This window comes from Hydra viridissima, unplaced genomic scaffold (genome assembly GCF_058129835.1).
Source record: "Hydra viridissima isolate aposymbiotic clone 2 unplaced genomic scaffold, HvirCarnegie_v1 scaffold_13, whole genome shotgun sequence".
In the NCBI taxonomy this organism is placed as follows: domain Eukaryota; kingdom Metazoa; phylum Cnidaria; class Hydrozoa; order Anthoathecata; family Hydridae; genus Hydra; species Hydra viridissima.
This window is the reverse complement of record NW_028324312.1, coordinates 10,231,519-10,250,014: the sequence shown is the minus strand read 5'-3', so window position 1 is coordinate 10,250,014 and position 18,496 is coordinate 10,231,519. Positions and strand designations below refer to the sequence as shown.

Sequence of the window (18,496 nt, the reverse complement as noted above, 5' to 3'; positions counted from 1 at the left end):
TATAGATGAAAAATAAAACACATTTGTCATACCTTTAATTGAATAGATGAATATATTATTAATAACACCAAAAATACATTTCAAGTTCTATTTAGTCGAAAAATTATTGTACATATTTAGTTTTAAAAATCATTTGTAATATGAAAAATAACTATATAAATTTAATTTAATAAATTAATTTAAATTTATAAATTTGGGAATCTTAATAAACATTTTATCAACTTTCTTGTTCTTTTAGTTCAGTTAAAACTTCTTCTAAGACATTTAAAAAGCGTTGCATATCTTCAATGGTAATGACCAAGGGAGGTTTGACTTTTAATACATTTTCACCAGGTCCATCACGACTGATAAGAATACCACGATTACGCATTCTGTAAATGCAAGAATATTTATCTGTTAACATTTTAGTTTAAATGTACTTTAATGTATAAACTTACTTTAATATTATTTTGCCTGATGTATGGGAATAATTAAAATAGATAAATAAAAATTAGCTTAAACTTTTGTGAATAAATTTTATCACATATCATATAAATACCTTTTTTGAATTTTGAGTTGATAACAGAATATTTTTAGCAATTTTTTTTTTTTATCACTATTTCATTTCAGGTAAAAGGAAAGAAACCTTCTTTTTTTTTCCTTTTCTTTTTAGTTTTAGGAAAAACTTTAATACAGAAACTTTCTTCAGAACTTTCTTTTTTTTTTTTACCCTTTTTATATATTTTAACCTTTTTATTTATTTTACCAGATTAACCTTTGGAGCTGTATTTTGATTTGCTATGTATACCTTTGTTTAAGTTGAGACTGTTTAGAATTAATCAAAACCTTAAGAATGCAATAAGACCAAAATATTATTTTGTAGAAAATTTCCACTTAAACATTTTTTATAAAACATGAAACTTTCTAGATAAAAATAAGAAGACTTATAAATGAATGGTCAACTTATACACAGGTATATACAGTATGTCTTAAAAATGAAAAACACTTTTACACCAAAAACCAAAAATGTCAAAAAAATATGGAACAATAAATTTAACATTGAACACAATTTGAAGTTAATACCTGTAACACACTTTTTTAGCCTCCTCAGTTGCAGGCTCTCGGGTCTCTCTATTCTTACTCAAAACAATTCCAATAAACAATCCCAAACCCCTTTAGAAAAAAACACAGCTAACAGAATATGTTTTAGTTATATTGAAACACAAATAAAAACAATTCCAATAAACAATCCCAAACCCCTTTAGAAAAAAAGCACAGCTAACAGAATATGTTTTAGTTATATTGAAACACAAATAAAAACAATTCCAATAAACAATCCCAAACCCCTTTAGAAAAAAAGCACAGCTAACAGAATATGTTTTAGTTATATTGAAACACAAATAAAAACAATTCCAATAAACAATCCCAAACCCCTTTAGAAAAAAAGCACAGCTAACAGAATATGTTTTAGTTATATTGAAACACAAAAAAAAAAAAGCTGAAGAAATTTAAAGATTACCTCACATCACCTATTATTGGAAACTTAAGTTGCAATTTTTTGAGTTCCTCAAGTAAATACTTGCCAACCTTTTCAGCATTTTCAATTAGGTGTTCTTCTTCGATAACATTTAAAACAGAAAGTGCTATAGACATAGAAACTGGATTCCCTCCAAACTAAAACAAAGATAAACTTTTTTTAAAGGAACTAACAACATTTTTAAAAATGCTTAGAAAGATTATTATTAAATATAATTAGAAATAATTTCATTAAATATAATTAAATGATATAGTTTAGAAATAATGATTTCAGCAGGTTATAAAAAAAAAAAAAAAAAGACAAAATTATTAATAAGAAATATTACATGTAACATCTTTATTTCATAGTTATTTATACTTCATTTATAACCCTACACACTTCATTCCATAAAAAGATTTTTTAAAAAACAATCTACTGTTTCATTTAATTAAAAACCTTTTGCTTGAAATAGAAAAAGTTTTCAAACCGTGCTGAAATATGGAACTTTGGTTTTTTCAAATGCTTCTGCAATTTCAGTGGTTGTTACAACACAAGAGACAGGATGCCCATTTCCAAGAGGTTTACCAATTGTAACAATATCAGGAGTAACCCCTATTCAGATTTAAAAGCTAAATTAGATTTTAGCTATATGCAAACCATAGTAATTTTAGCTATAACTTTTGTTAAGAGTCCAGAACTACCTTGCCTCTCAAAACCCCAATAGCCTTCTTTACCAAGTCTACCAAGACCTACTTGTACTTCATCCGCTACACAGACTCCTCCAAGTTCATGAACATGGCTAAAAATAAATAAAAACTCTAAAAAATGAACTAAACTTTTATGGCAATATCCGCATTAACTTAACTCAATTATTAAAACTACAATTAAGTCATAATTAGTATATTATTAAGTATATATTTATAGAAAAGCTATGTTTATATGCAAAATCTAACTTGTAAATTTTTTTTAAATATCCATTTGGCAAAATAGTCTGACCACCACAAGATAGCAATGACTCTGCTATAAACATCCCAATCTAAAATTTGAAATTCAAGCTAAATTAAAGTTTACATGTTGACATTACATAAACAAAAACTAATTAAATAAAGCTAAAGCAATAATATAAATAGTATGTTTATAAGATGATAAAATATATATTACAGTTACTAAAAAAACATTAACTTATTTAAACAAATGTTACATTCTTTCTAACAATAATGCTGAAGATTTAATTCAGTCTTTCAAAAAGTTTAAAACAAAAAAAGAAAAAGGGCTGGTCAGTGGGATAAGAATTATTTTACTTGTTTCACGCTTTCTCTTTACTTCCACTTTTAAACATTTTTTATTCCCTAAAGTTATTGTGTGTTTGTTTTTTTTTTTTAATTTTTACTTTTTTAGTTAAGCAAATGTTCCTGTTAAGAGAATTATGTATTAAAATTTAATTTTAACATATATTTAGCAATATGTTATTAAAAATTGTAGATAAAATTTTACCTTCCTTCCATTGTTAACAACATTGTTCATGATCTTAATTGCTTCATCTGCATACTTTTCACCTATTAAGGGGTCATTCTGATCACCCCTGAAGATTCCATCATAAACATCTGGACGTGGAACAACATGGACATAATCTTTTTTTGAACCGAGAAGTTTGAACTTATAAGGACTGATGTCAATAAGAGCTACTGAATGCCCATGATAAGCACTATAAGAATGTATGTATGTATGTGTGTATATATACATATGCATATACATACACAGACACACAAACACACACAGATTTTTTAAATAATGAACTTTTTCATAAAAAAACCATACTCATCAACCACAACAACATCTTTATGCTTGGTGTAAGTTTTAGCAAGCCGCATAGCTAGATCATTAGATTCAGTTCTAAAAACAGTAGTTATATGCTCCTAGTTATTTCAACTTTCTTTTTTTTATGAGTAACACCATATAATAACATTAACATCACCAAGTTTTTACAATACAATCTATTTGAAATAATTTACCCAGAGTTGGTGAAGAAACAAACTTTGAGTTTTTCTGGCAATTTTTCTGTAAGTTTTGCAGCAACTTTGATAATATCTTCATGAAGAAATCGACAGTTTGTACTTAATACTGCCATTTGCTGGCATCCAGCTGCAACTACTTTGGGATGACAATGACCTACTGTAAATTAAGTAATAAATAAGTGTTGGGTCACAGACTCCTATGATATGTTTTGATATTTATATTATTCTTATTATTCAGTTGAACAAACAACAGATAATGCTATGGAATTGGTTAAGATAATTTTGCAAGAAATACTAAAAGAGTGCTTCAACATTAAATGTATCATTTGAACAATTTATCCTAAACTTTTGCAATAACAAATTTTATTTTTAAGTAGAAGTTATAACACAATCTTTTATACTTTGACTGTCTCTATGGCAAAATGACACCAAAATTAAACTTAGTTTTCAAGGATCTCAGAGAAATATTTTTAGGTCTTCCAAATTTAGAATTCCAAATTCAAAACACTTAAAAAAAAAAAAGAACATCACAAACTAATATTTAGAGTCTCTTTTCTCCGTTTTTTTTTTTTTTTTTTTTAATGTTCTTTTAGGATATTATATTTAATAAATATTAATATGTTGCATCAAACAACGATGCAAAAAGTAAAATTGTAAACTACCATGAGCAACATTGTTCATCAGATCCAGATACTCAACATCATTTTCATCATACAGATATTGGCCCTTTCCTCGAGCAATATAGAGAGGATTGTCCGGGAAAAACACTTGAGTTGCTCTTCTAACAAATAAATTCCCAAACTTTTACAAACAATAAAATAGATAACATCATAATTTTACTAGTATTTTATATCAACTGTAATAAATATAATAACAAAAATAAATAAAAAAGCATGTGTATACATACGTACATACATACATACATACATACATACATACATACATACATACATACATACATACATACATACATACATACATACATACATACATACATACATACATACATACATACATACATACATACATACATACATACATACATACATACATACATATATACACACATACATTTTTTTGACATATATATGTGTGTGTGTGTGTGATTGAGTGTGTGTCTGTGTGTGATTGAGTGTGTGTCTGTGTGTGTGTGTCTGTGTGTATGTCTGTGTGTGTGTCTGTGTGTCTGTGTGTGTGTGTCTGTGTGTGTGTGTCTGTGTCTGTGTGTCTGTGTGTCTGTGTGTGTCTGTGTGTGTGTCTGTGTGTGTCTGTGTGTGTGTGTGTGTGTCTGTGTGTGTGTGTCTGTGTGTGTGTGTGTGTGTGTGTGTGTGTGTGTGTGTGTGTGTGTGTGTGTGTGTGTGTGTGTGTGTGTGTGTGTGTGTGTGTGTGTGTGTGTGTGTGTGTGTGAGTCAAAAGAGATAGACAGATATAGGAAGATAATTATTCTTTACTTTATAAATATTCTTTAGCAATAATTTTTTTTGACAGCTACATAATTTAAATTCAAATAAATATAGCACTACTTAAAGACCAAAATTTAACATACTTGCCCAGAAAAAAGGTAAAAGTTTTAACTGTAATATATTATCTCTTTTGTTTTAAAATCAAGTAATTTCGTAATGTAACTAAATAATTGTAAATTATTGTTGCAATCATTATTTAACTTTTTAGTTTAAAAATAATTTTTATACGTATAGGCAAACTATAGATATATATCATGCTTAGATATAACATCAATATATATATATATATATATATATATATATATATATATATATATATATATATATATATATATATATATATATATATATATATATATATATACACGTTGTAAATTTCAATATGTTTAGATATAATACAGTTGGAAGAATACTTTATGAGACAGAATTAGGTAGGTTTATGTATATGCCATATAGCACTGTTCGTATAACGCAGTAAAAGACATCGCCTTGGATTTTGTATAAACAGTTTAAATGGTTTTAACACTTTTATTCTCTTACCCTATCAATTGGTTTCTTTTCGAGAATATTTCTGTCACGTTTATCGGAGGTGACGCATGTCTCTCTGGTGTGCCATCATTTGTCACAATACCATTACCTGCAGTTTCGCTCATTTTCCACCGATTACTGTAACTAAAATAGCGCTTGCGTACCTGGGGAAAGTAATTTGTTAAAAAGTGATATAAAAAAATATCCTTTTTTTTAAAAAATATCAGATAATTTTTATGAGTTTTTCTTGTTAGTTCCATTAATCGTCGGGTTAAGAGTAAATTTTAAGGTGCTTTGATTAACCATTAGGCGTTTATCCAGTGTCCAACAATAACAGTACAGTGTCATGTTATCCACGTCAACAATAGTCAAAAAATCTCTCTAATAAGTGAATTAGGGTTTCCTACTACTATCACTACCACATGGGTTAGAGCTGGCCTGGCAGGTCAGCTTGCTTTTTAATTAGTTTGAAATGATTTAACTCAATGAAAAAAACTTATTGGTGTCAATTTACAATTTTTACTTTACAAATTTGTTTATCCAAAGGAAACTTTACTCCAACACGTAATTTCTAATAATTTCAGAAAATGAGTTTCCTTATGGAGGTTTTGCCGCAAACCAATTATAAAAATTTACCGAAACAGTTTGGGTTTATCGCTTGCAAATGACGTTCAAATGATTTTTGACATTCATATGGGTTAGCAAGAAGTACTTCATATACCACTTCATACATGCAAAAGGTGTACGGGCTAAATGTCTGAACGTCTAATCTATTTAGTGCTATTGATCAGTAACTACAGTTGTGAATTATCTGCCACCAATATGAAGTTTACTTAAAACGGGTCAAATATAATAAATGAGTAGCGAAGTGATACAAGTTTTTAAGATTTTGGTGAAATCATGAAACAAACATGAAATGAACATGAAATGAATATGAATCGAAGCATGAAACGAAGCATGAAACGAACTTCTATGAACTTATTAAAGACTTCTAGCGTCTCATGACTTTTAGCGTCTCGAGACATACTGAGTATTTTGGTTTGTTTGGTTTATGCAAATGGAATGCAGTTTGATAAAATGCTAACGACTTAAAAATAAAAAAAGAAAGGAATGCTGGGATCAAATGACCTTTAGATGAATTAGAAAAATTTTATTCTTTCAATGCCAAATAGAAATATTGAAGCAGTAAAAAGAATAGTGGACCAACTCCGTATTAAGAAAATTCCTTCCATAGCTTATTTTTGAATGTCTATTTTAAATGCAAGGATAAATTCAAAAAAGGAACTGTCCGTTGAATATCATCTGTTGTTTTTAACAACTATAATGCTTTTCATTATGTATTTAGTTTAAAAAATTTAATATCCGCATTTATCCTCTCTAGAAGGTCTACTCCTACTACTAGCCGAGAACATTTTCTAAACTAGATAAGATTTTTTCGAAGCTATCTCAAAAAATCAAGTGTTTTCTTTAAACCGTAAAACCTCGTATGAAACAATGTTAATTCACATTCACTACGAATACCACCAATTAAACGTTTCGAACGAATGGTCGAAAGTCTACGTACCGTATGTGATGCCTTTTTTCACTTACGAAAAAAAGCTGTACAAAACAAAGAAAGGTGCTGACAGGTCTATGACACTAAAAGAATGTAAGCATTCTGTGTGATTCAATGACGTTTTTCAAAAAGTAAAATTTCGATTTTGAGAAAAAACCAGACTCAAGGTTTTAAGGAACTACTTAGGGCCTGTTTATATGGAAAGCGGGCAAAATAAAATTAAGTTTAAATATTGATGACGCCGAGATCTCGGCAAACGGGCTGGGTCGTTTGCCGAGCCAGCCCGTTTTCCATATAAACAGGCCCTAAGTGGCTACCAACGAAGTAGTCTTTAGTCAAACTTATTTCAATTTCCGTGAAACTTTTATTTTATTTTACGAAAACTTTAAATAAAGAACAAAAAGATAGTAATTGTTAACTTTCTCAATCATTTAAAAGCTTAATAATATATCATCACGAACGACGTATTCTAAACTGCTCGTTTTTGAAAACATAGGGTGCTCAATAATATATATCCGGGTGAATAAAAATGAGCAATTGCTTTTTACTCAGTAATTGGTCAGCTTTACTTGAATAAAAACTTCAACAACTTTTCTTAAGTTTTTATTAAAGTAAAATTGAGCGATTACTGAGTAAATTGCTTACCTTTACGTGAACAAAAATATGAGCAAAACTGGTGAAGTTTTTATTCACGTAAAGCTGACCAATTACTGAGTAAAAGAAATTGCTCATTTTTATTCACCCGGCCTATAGTTTTTTGAAAACATAGGCCTGCTCATCAACAAAGTTTTTTTTCGAAAATCTAATTAATAATCAAGTTGATTAAAAGCTGTTCGTACATTTTTTTTAGCATATTTTTTTACTTTAAAATTTATATAGCATAATTATGATAAAAAAACCTTCAGTATCAGTTATAAAAAAATAAAAAGAACAACCATTACACTTACTTTATCTTCGCTTAGGATATTTACTTTGTAATACTTCTTTTCCTTCTAATTTTCTCTAAATAAATTTACGAGAAAGCTTACGACGACAATTTAATTGCCAAATTTCAAAAGTTATTATTTTGTAAACGTCATAATTTCGAGTAAAAACGAAATTAAAATAAACGTAAAATCTAAAATAATGTTTACATGTTTCTTATATTTTGAGTGAGACGGAAATATTTACAATTAAACTAATTATCGCTTTTTATGTCACACGTGAGAGACCTAATTCAAATAAAATAATAAAAACTAATAGGCACGTTTTAAACTCGTTTACATTTTTGTAACCACAATTTTTGCTAGTTTAGCATTTTTTTAATTTGTCAAACTGGATCAACTAGAACTTCAAAAAAAAAAACAATAAAAACAACAGGCTTCATAAAAAGCGAAGAAATCAATATATACTGGTCGTCATCGTTACCCTGTAATATATTTTTCGTAGCATCTTTCCTCAATCAAATTCCAAAACCATATTTACAAAAATTATAAGTATTCAGGCAATTAAAAATAAAGTAAGCATAAATTATGTTTTAAAAACTAATTTCAGACAAGTAGTTTTTGCTTGTGAATAATCACGTGATGGAAATGAAAGTTTCATTATATTAACCCAAGAAAAAAGAAAATATGGAAATAATATTTTACGACGTAGTTATGTAAATAATATCAATAATAAAATAAATTATGAAAAATGAAAAACTCTATTACTCACTGCGTCTTGGAAAAAATGAAAGTTTTTTAATTTTTTTAAAAACCAGTTAAACCAACGCCTCGTAACTTTTATGAAATCTTACTTACGCGTATTTGTTTAGCTTAAGTTTCAAATTCCACTCAGTTATGCATGCACTTCTTGTCATGAAGATAAAATCATGAAAAAAGAACAGCGTTGCTAATGCCAATTCAGTCGGTTGAATAAACCCTGTGTTTCATTTAAAGACCTCAAAGCATCCACTGGTCAACAGCAGGGTTTGCGTCAAAGGCGTCAAAAGCTTTCCAGAAGTAAAGTTGATAAATTTACGGTTGACGATGAAACAAGAAAGTTTGCTTTTGAATATTAAAAAAGATTATAAAATTTTGATCCCAAATTTTCATCTAAGAGTTTACTTGTGTTAAATAACTTACTGTGTTGTAGCGAATAGAATAGGGGAAAATATCGAAATAAAAACTATTTTGTCAAAGCTATTTAAATATTTCCTCGACTTGCTATCGAGGCCATCAGCCAATCTTAAATGCATGTTGAAAGGTGTGCGATGGGTTGTGTATTCTGAACGCATTTTTTTACCGACTCGAATCAGAAAATATTTCTGTCCGCAGAAAATTTTCTAATTGGACCCAATAGAACAAAGCGTTCAGAATAAACACACCCATCGTCCATCCTTCAAAACTGCGTTGAAAAATAAAACAATAAAAAGAAAAAGAAAAAAAAAAACAAAAACAGAAAAACAATTTAATGATGAAGATTTTGAAAAAAATTTGAAGGTTTAAAAACTTTTCATCTTCCCAAAATCACTAAATTTTGAAACAAAATATTTCTTATCTGTAATAAATATTTATATGCAAATTTTTATATAATTATAAATAATAATTATACTATATATATAAATACATATATAAATATACATATATATATATATATATATATATATATATATATATATATATATATATATATATATATATATATATATATATATATATATATATATATATACATACATACATATATATATATATATATATATATATATATATATATATATATATATATATATATATATATATATATATATATATATATATTCATATATATAGTATAACTATTATTTATAATTATATAAAAATTTGCATATAAATATTTATATGCAAATTTTTAAATAATTATAAATAATAATTATACTAAATTTTAAAATTTTTTTCGGAACCAACTTACAAGTTTTTTTTTGTTTCAGAAATTTAATCCAAATTTTCTAGTGAAGCTTAAATAAACAATTATCTTGGTGCATTAAAAATAATAAAATGCTTTAGCAATCAATTGCTTCATTTTTATGGTAGATGGTTTACACTAGTTTTGAATGTTTGTTTTGAAAATCTTTTTTAAAAGAATAAGATTTGCGTCATAAATGTTAGAAAATGTTCAAAAATTGCTCATTTATAGAAAAATCTCTCGTTCTTTAAAAAAAAACTCATTCGGTTTAGTAAAAAAAAAACTGGATTGGAAAATTTCTTTTTCTTTTTTTTTTTTTTTTAACTGATTGTTGATTAATTTTAAGGGTCAAATATTCGTGCAAATTTATTAACATAACATGCTTTTAGAATTTCTTATAAACGGACTTAATTTAAATATTTGATTGCACAAACCGTACTTTTGAATATTACGCGAGAACTATACGGAGAAACTTTGAAGCTACCCGTATAAAACAAATACGTGGTCAGGTTGTTTAAACAATAAACATAAACGCAAAAATGTCATCTTAAAAATACATTTTATTATTGTTATCGTTGTTACGTTTTATTATTGTTGTTATTATCGAACGTTTTAAAAAGATCGGTTAAAAAAAATACATCATTTGTGCAGTTTAAAGGTAGAACAGCATTTTAAGTAAAACATGTTTTAAACAAGCTTAATTTAAAAATTTTATTTAAAACTCCATTTAAGTGTAGGCACGGTCGTTTGTAAGAGGAAAGTTATTATACGCATGCGCAGTAGAGTTTAAAATAATTTAAAATTTTAAAAATGGCTACGGATGCAAAACTTATCATTGACAACGAGTAACTTGTTTAATTTTAGATAATTAAATAGGCTTTTAACTATTTTTTAAATGAAATTATTGTGAAAATAACTTTCACCTGTACTAAGAAATGTTTTAAATAAAATACAAAACCTCTGAATGTGAATAAAATCTACTTTCAGCTAAAGCTACTTTTACTGTTTTTGTTTATAATCTTTAAACCTTTTTTAAAAAAATTTTGAGCGTATAAATTTTTATATTTTTATTTATTCAGCAAGATGAACCTTTTATCTTTTTTGCATTTTTTGCTTATATGAGGATTCAATTTTTTTTGCAGGGTTAATATAAAATCTTAATCGTTAACTTTTTGTAAACTGTTGCTATGGTACTCTTTTCCGATGTGACTAGATATATATATATATATATATATATATATATATATATATATATATATATATATATATATATATATATATATATATATATATATATATATATATATGTATATATATATTTATAAAGAGAAATAGAGAAATAGATTTCAAAAAGAGTATAAATATATAGGAATTGGTTGATAAATATGAATGAATTACTAGGATTTGTATATAAAAAACATATATAATTGTATATATATACCATTTTTTAAATAGTCTAATATTAGATAAAATGGAACTTCACAACAAAAATATTAAACTCCTTTGCAGAATTTGTGGACAGTTACTTGGTAAAAAGCATTATTTTACAGGAGAAATTCTTAAAGTAAAATTAGAGAAGCTGTTTCATGTTGAAATGACAGATTTGGAATTTGTCCATCCTCCAAAAATGTGTAAAAAATGTTATTGTACAATAAACAATGTGCTTTCAAGAAAAACATTAACTGCCCTTTGTCTCTCTACTAAATGGAAACCTATTCTAACACGCTTTCTTCTTCCATCATTTAGTTTCTAGGCATAAATAAATAAAAATTCAATTTTATACAAATTTAATACATCAACATTTATGTGGATATTGCAAAATCTTATTTCTATCATTAGAACAATCAAACTTCCCTATAACTTTCAGATATTTACAGTTGTCATTTGCACTACACTGGGTGACATTAACCAGGGTCAAGTCGTCATGTAGTGGGCCAAAGACATTTTTTGAGCGCCACTCAAAAAAGGTTTGAAGGTTTAAGGTTCCGAAACAAGAAAGAATCCAAAAATGATAATTTAAAATCAGTGCATGTTTAGGTAAAATACCTTAACCAATATGCATGTTTAGGTAAAATAACTTAACCAATATACTGCTATGCAAACGGTTACAGAATTTTAAAAAATAAGGATTTTACCTGCTCCTACCGGAGCGCTCTTTCTAAATGTTATAAATGTTACAAAGATACAAATAAAGCTAGACCTCAGTTTACATTATTATAATCTGAATATAATTTGTTAATTAATATTTTTGTGAAGGATAAGGCCACTGCCTCAAATATATATATATATATATATATATATATATATATATTATGTATATAAATTATGTATATATACATAACATATTATGTATATATACATAAATTATGTATATATACATAATATATATATATATATATTTTTTTTATGTATATAAATTATGAATATATATATATATTATGTTATTAGCATATAACTATATTATGTTATAAAATATTATACAATATTATGTTACTAACATACAACAATATTATGCTCTCTTCTTTAAGAATATTGAGCTCTCTATTTGTTGAATACACTAACAATGTTAGTGTATTTTACAAATAGAGTGCTCAATATTCTTAAAGAAGAGAGCAGTAATAAAAAAGTCAAACATTTATCTAGTTTTTTGTTCTTTGACAGTCTGTTTAACTCCTTCAGAAGGTTTTAAAAAAAAATAGATAAGTGTTTATACTATATATATATGTATATATATATATATATATATATATATATATATATATATATATATATATATATATATATATATATATATATATATATATATATATAGTAACATCGGAAAAGAGTACCATAGCAACAGGTTACAAAAGTTTAATGATTAAGATTTTCTTTTAACCCTGCAAAAAAAATTGAATCCTCATATAAGCAAAAAATACAAAAAAGATAAAAGGTTCATGTTGCTGAATAAATTTAAATTAAAAAATTTCTACGCTCAAAAATATTTTAAAAAAGGTTTAAAAATTGTAAACAAAAACACTAAAGTTGCTTTAGCTGAAAGTAGATATTATTCACATTCAGAGGTCTTGTGTTTTATTTTAAAAATTTTTTCGTACAGCTGCAAGTTATTTTCAAAATAATTTCATGAAAAAATAGTTAAAAGCCTATTTAATTATCTAAAATTAAACAAGTTACTCGTTGTCAATGATAAGTTTTGCATCCGTAGCCATTTTAAAAATTTTAAATTATTTTTAACTCTACTGCGCTTGCGTATAATAACTTTCCATTTATTTCTAAAGTCTAAACGACCGTGTAGGGAAGATTAAGGTACCAAGGGGAGATATTTTCAATGCACAAAGACAAAACCCTACGTACAATTAATTTTAAACTCATTGTACGTAGGGCCACTCTCTTAAAATTACGTTTTACTCCGTAATGATTATTCAAAAAAATCATATAGACAGATTAATTATATATATGCATAGATGCCGAGAGAAATTTGGGGCCCTGGGGAAGTTTTCTTAAGGGGCCCTCATTATGATCAATTATATGACCAGGACCAAAAGAAGCGTGCACTGGTCATTGAAAATTAAAAATAGAAGTGAATTAAATCTTCTTAAAGTCAAAATTATTTAAATCTTTTAAAAATTACTTTAAAAAATTATATGCACACACACGGGGCCCCGGGAATCTTCCCCGTCCACCCCCCCCCCCCCCTCTCGGCGGCCATGTATATATATATATATATATATATATAAATTATTTTGCATAATATTTGTTTGATCTTAGAATGTTTAATAGTTAAAAATGTTTCAGAAGTCAAGTTAAGGTTGTTTTTTTTTCTACTTTAACTTGGTTTACGGCCCCCCCCCCCTCTTTTAAATGTACGAGGTTTTGCCTTTGCAAAAGGATAGACCTGTTCAGGTGTTATAAATGAAATAAATTTTGATATAGAAAAGTCTACTTCCATCGTTGATGAATTGTTTTCTTTTACAGGAAGATTGTTGTTTTGCAAACTTTTTGATGTGTTTTTGATTAAGTTTGTTCTGTCGAAAATATAATTGTTTTAGAAGTTTATTGATGCATCTGGTCTGTCAATTACATATGAACGCAAATAGTATTTGTATGTGTGTCCGACAGACCAGATGTATTAAAAAAGTTCCATGATGAATATGAAGTCAAATATTCATCCTAGAACTTTTTTTGAGTTGAGCCAAATATTCATCATTTTTGAATATGTTTTGTTTCACTAGCCATAGATTTCTTGTCACCAGATACACGCTTAAACTTGACTAGATTACACCAGGTGACCAGATACACGCAAAAGCTGCTTGAATGTTTAAAGGAGTAAAAGCTAAAGGATAAGATTTATTAATATTCTCAGAAACATCAATGTATGGTGGTTTTACTCTGTTTGAGATATATCTTTAGGGGCACGTGATCAGCGGTAGATTGCGCAGACAGCTATAATTTCATCCATATTGCGTGTACTCCCTTATCTTCTACTAAAGAAATCCGCGTTTAAACATGAGGGTGTGGCGTATACAAGTCATTCCCGCTATTGACCATCTCAGAAATAAGATCACACACTGGATTAACCGGTTACCCGATGCAAAAGTAAAGAAGCTGCTAACCTCGATCACTCTAGACTTAACAACTCTCTAGCTACTAAATCCTACCATGTTTTTTATTTCAATAAAGAAAATACTGAAGACAATTTTAAAAGCGAAATTGAATCAAGATTTTACTACAATGTTTAACCCGTACTTTTCACGGAAAAATCCAGAACCGGTCGAACTTAAATGATTAAAATTTTACTACCGATGCGAAAAAACACGCCGATTACTGTTGAAACTATCGTTGAGAAACTTGTTCTGCGCGTTATACAACGGATAATTTGTAAAGAGGCCGACATGGCGAGATACGATAAATCCCAGCGTTTGTTTATTTGTCTATTTTGCTGTGGCACTTATATTTTTAATTGGCACCTCACCTGTATACATCGCCATTATGATTATGAAACAGAGAGATGGTAGTACATCCAACCCTATGTTCAAATCAAGATGTTTGTGTCTAACACAATCAAATCGGGGTTTTGGTTAACGCAGTTGATAAAATGCCCTCTTTGACCTTGCTATTATGCTCACCAGCATGATCTGCATATCTTGCAGTTTTAATTAGAGACGATTTATGTATCTTTGGGGCGCAAGGATTTCAGCAATTGTGAACCAAAGTTTGTAGAGTCGAAGTGTTTTTTGTTACGGGGTCAGACCATATTTTGCGGGCATTTTTTCATTTTTGACCCAAAGTCCGGGCATGTTTGTCTAGTAGCGGATCCTATAAAAAGAGCAATGCATTAAAAAACGAAAAATATTTGGAGTTTTATTTTAAGGAAGAAAAGGAATAGAATTGTTCGCTGAGAGAAAACAAGTGAGCCAAACAACCTTTTGTCCAATAACTAAAGTTTATGGCTGGTATGTGGTGGAAATGTAAGCATTAAACCATACTCTTTCGCCAAAGTAACTACTTCAATACTTCAATAACATGACTACGGTTCTTTTGAGACATGACTTTTGTAATTGTCTAATACTAATAATACTGGCTGATATTATAAACATTTAACTTAAGAAAAAAATAGTTCAAAAACTCTAGAAAATTTTTAAACTTTTGACCATCCACTTATGCGTGATGTTCCCATAGTTCCTGGAAGAGCACCATTCAGCATATGGTTTTTGAAGTTTACTCTTAGAAAATTCTTCATTGATAGGATAGAATTTCCAGTTCGAATTCACGCAGCTAAAAAATTCTAATGACTCCTCATTTATCAAAAATAATCTGTTTCTTGTCTTTTGGGGCTACAACTTTAGCCGATGTGTACACATTGGTAATATCTGTTTCGTCCACATTATAGATGCATTAAGGCAAAAATATATAATTTGATAACATCTCTAAATATTTTGAGAAAACAAAGCAACATTTGTTTTGTTGAAACTAGCTAAACTTGGTATGGCTTCCTCAATAAAAGAAACATACTATTTCTTTCCTTAAAATCAGAATTGCCGTGACCGGTTTTGCATTTTTAATCCCAGTACTTAGGATAATTTTTTACTCACTGCGAACTTTTCACTAGTTTTTTCACTGACTTTTTAGCTTTGACAGCCCATAATGCATATTATATGCAATGATAAGTTACTAAACGGGGGACATTTTCTTCATCTTTAGCAAAAACTGCCCAAACAGCGCATCTGTCTGAATATTTACAATTTTAATTCAGTATTTTTAAAATTACTCTTCCAAATAAAAGTGTCTTTGCAGTGTTATTCTGCTTACACCAATTTGTCGTGCTGCGATCCAAAGTCCATCGTTTATTACTGCTTCTGCTGCAAGAGTTTCACTTTTTAAAACTGGAAGTCCATCCTTTATATCCAGTAAGAGTTTCATTATTTAAATTTTGATTTAATTGCTTTTTTCCAAAATTATTTCAAGGCATTAAAAAAAAAAAAAAAAAAAAAAACAAAGAAAATAAGACTGCACGAAAACGAAAATCGAAAACTTACGTAGGTTTTCGATTTTCGTCTTCGTGCAGATCTCCCCAATCAAAAAATACAAATGATTGAGTTGAAGTCAGACAACCATTCAAATAATAAAAAATATATGATAATAAAAATTATGGTTAAGGCTGATTATGAGAATCATAATTCTTTAATATCTGCGTTGGATTTTTTGATTTCTGGTTTTGAATGTCTAAATGTTTGTGATTTTAACAAATAACAAACATTTAGACATTCCAAACGACATCTTAAACATTCTACCAGAAAAAATAACCTTCGTTAGAAAGAGTTTTCAATGGTTTTGATCAACAGTCGAAAGTACAGGTTGCTTCAAATTTCACTCTTTTAACTTTTTTGCTCAAGCACTTCTGCGATCTGTTTTCAAGATCAAGTATTTCTGATCGTAACTGAATTTATAACCAGCTACGGCTCCAAAGCCGATATAGTTGGAGTTATTCAAATCAAGTGGTATTATCAGGTCAATTGTAAAACATAAGGGTGTTGCTTGACCGTACAAATAAACATAAATAAAAAAAAAATCTTCAATAGTAAAACCAGGTAAGATCCAATAAAATATAAACGATCAGCATGTCAAATATTGTAATATCCGAATGCTCACTTTAGTCTCAGATCGTTTCAAGAAGTCTTGAAAAGATCTGAGACCAAAGTGAGCATTCTCTACTTTTATTACAAAGGTATGAATGTGTGAAAAAGCTTCATGAAAAAACCGTTAAAAAATTTAAACTCAGCTTATTAATGGTTTTTCAATAATTCAGTTTAATTCCAGATTAAGAATCGACGTTTTGATTTTCCGATTTACAAATTAAGTACAAGTTTTTAAGTACAAACTTCAGAAAATTCGACTTAATTTTTATGGACTGATTTAGAAGCTTGTATTTAATTTTATAGACTGATTTAGAAGCTTGTAAAATCCTTCAGGAGATGATAAAAAAATGATTGTTTTTTACGCGATGGAGCAAAAAGATTGAAGCAGTTAAGTCACTGACAAGGAAGCCGAGAGAGATTCTTTAAATCATTAGACTGTCAAATAATTGGACCAACCCACCGTCTTTATCTTCACCCCACTCTAAAACTCAATCTGGATGATGAATTGAAGATCTTGAATGGTTTTTAACGGATCTGGATCGTATCCATCTTGGAATTTTTATTTTGATATCTAAATTAAATTTTATCTTCTTATAAACATTGGTACTAGTTACATATCCGAAAAGTTTCATATGGATGCTGATGCATGAGGGGATAATCATGGGGAGCAGAGCTTTGTAGCTTGTTTCATTCCCTCCGCAAAAAAAAACAAAACACAAAAGACCAATGAGGAGTATATACTCATCCAAACAAACTCACTCATCCAAACAAACTCACTCATCCAAACAAACTCACTCATCCAAACAAACTCACTCATCCAAACAAAGTACTAAAAGTTTCACCTTGACATCATCTTTACTTTTTATTATAACTTTCATTTCTTTGGCACCTAGATCCTTAATTCAAAAGTGAAAGTAGCTTAGATATTGTTTTTGTTATTTTATGAAGGGATAGGACAAAAAATCTGTTTCGCTTCATAGTGCAGTGCTCTAAGCCAAATATTTTCACAACAAAGGTTCTGAAAATCTAGGCTCAGATATAAAAATGTAACTGGCAAGGCGAACCATAAATCCCCCCTCCCCCTGTTACATATTATTAACAGGGGTAATTTTATAGTTATATAAGATTTTTAATCTTTTAATTAACAATAGAAGATTAATATATAAGATTTGTTATTTGCATTATTACGATGAAAGTCCGGTTGATGGATCCAATCAGAACATGACAATTAAGATGGTTTGTAAATGAAATATTAAGATAATATTGAAAAAAAAGTAATTAAAACTTTTGAAATAAATTCAAGACTAAAGATTGTTTGCAGCGACAGCTTGAAAAAGTACAAAATTACTTCATGAAAATGTTTCATACTCAATAGTTTACTTTAAATTCTTCTAAGA

General features: G+C 28.3%; 2 protein-coding genes across 6 annotated transcripts in view; one reads left to right on the top strand and one right to left on the bottom strand.

Annotated features, from left to right (window-relative positions):
- Positions 1-74: 74 nt before the first annotated feature.
- Positions 75-9,988, bottom strand: LOC145186695 (ethanolamine-phosphate phospho-lyase-like). Of its 5 annotated transcripts, none has more exons than XM_090071015.1 (13): positions 9,970-9,988; positions 8,004-8,058; positions 5,514-5,665; positions 4,173-4,291; positions 3,508-3,667; positions 3,314-3,388; positions 2,990-3,200; positions 2,449-2,531; positions 2,197-2,294; positions 1,983-2,107; positions 1,499-1,653; positions 1,063-1,152; positions 75-371 (listed from the first exon to the last, which is right to left on the bottom strand). In XM_090071015.1, exons 3-13 carry the CDS (start codon positions 5,624-5,626, stop codon positions 218-220), a joined length of 1,383 nt encoding a protein of 460 aa, XP_089927141.1. In that variant the 5' UTR covers positions 5,627-5,665; positions 8,004-8,058; positions 9,970-9,988; the 3' UTR covers positions 75-217. The 5 variants fall into 5 exon arrangements, with proteins under 5 accessions (XP_089927141.1, XP_089927140.1, XP_089927139.1 ...); XM_090071014.1 differs by lacking the exon at positions 9,970-9,988 and adding an exon at positions 8,838-9,329; XM_090071013.1 differs by lacking the exon at positions 9,970-9,988 and adding an exon at positions 8,752-9,085.
- A 1,446-nt stretch (positions 9,989-11,434) lies between these two features.
- The window catches only part of LOC149880431 (uncharacterized), an 8,873-nt gene continuing 1,811 nt past the window's right edge, over positions 11,435-18,496 (top strand). The window contains exon 1 of the mRNA XM_090070051.1: positions 11,435-11,594. Within this exon, the coding sequence (XP_089926177.1) occupies positions 11,435-11,594 (160 nt within the window). The remainder of the gene's footprint in view (positions 11,595-18,496) is intronic.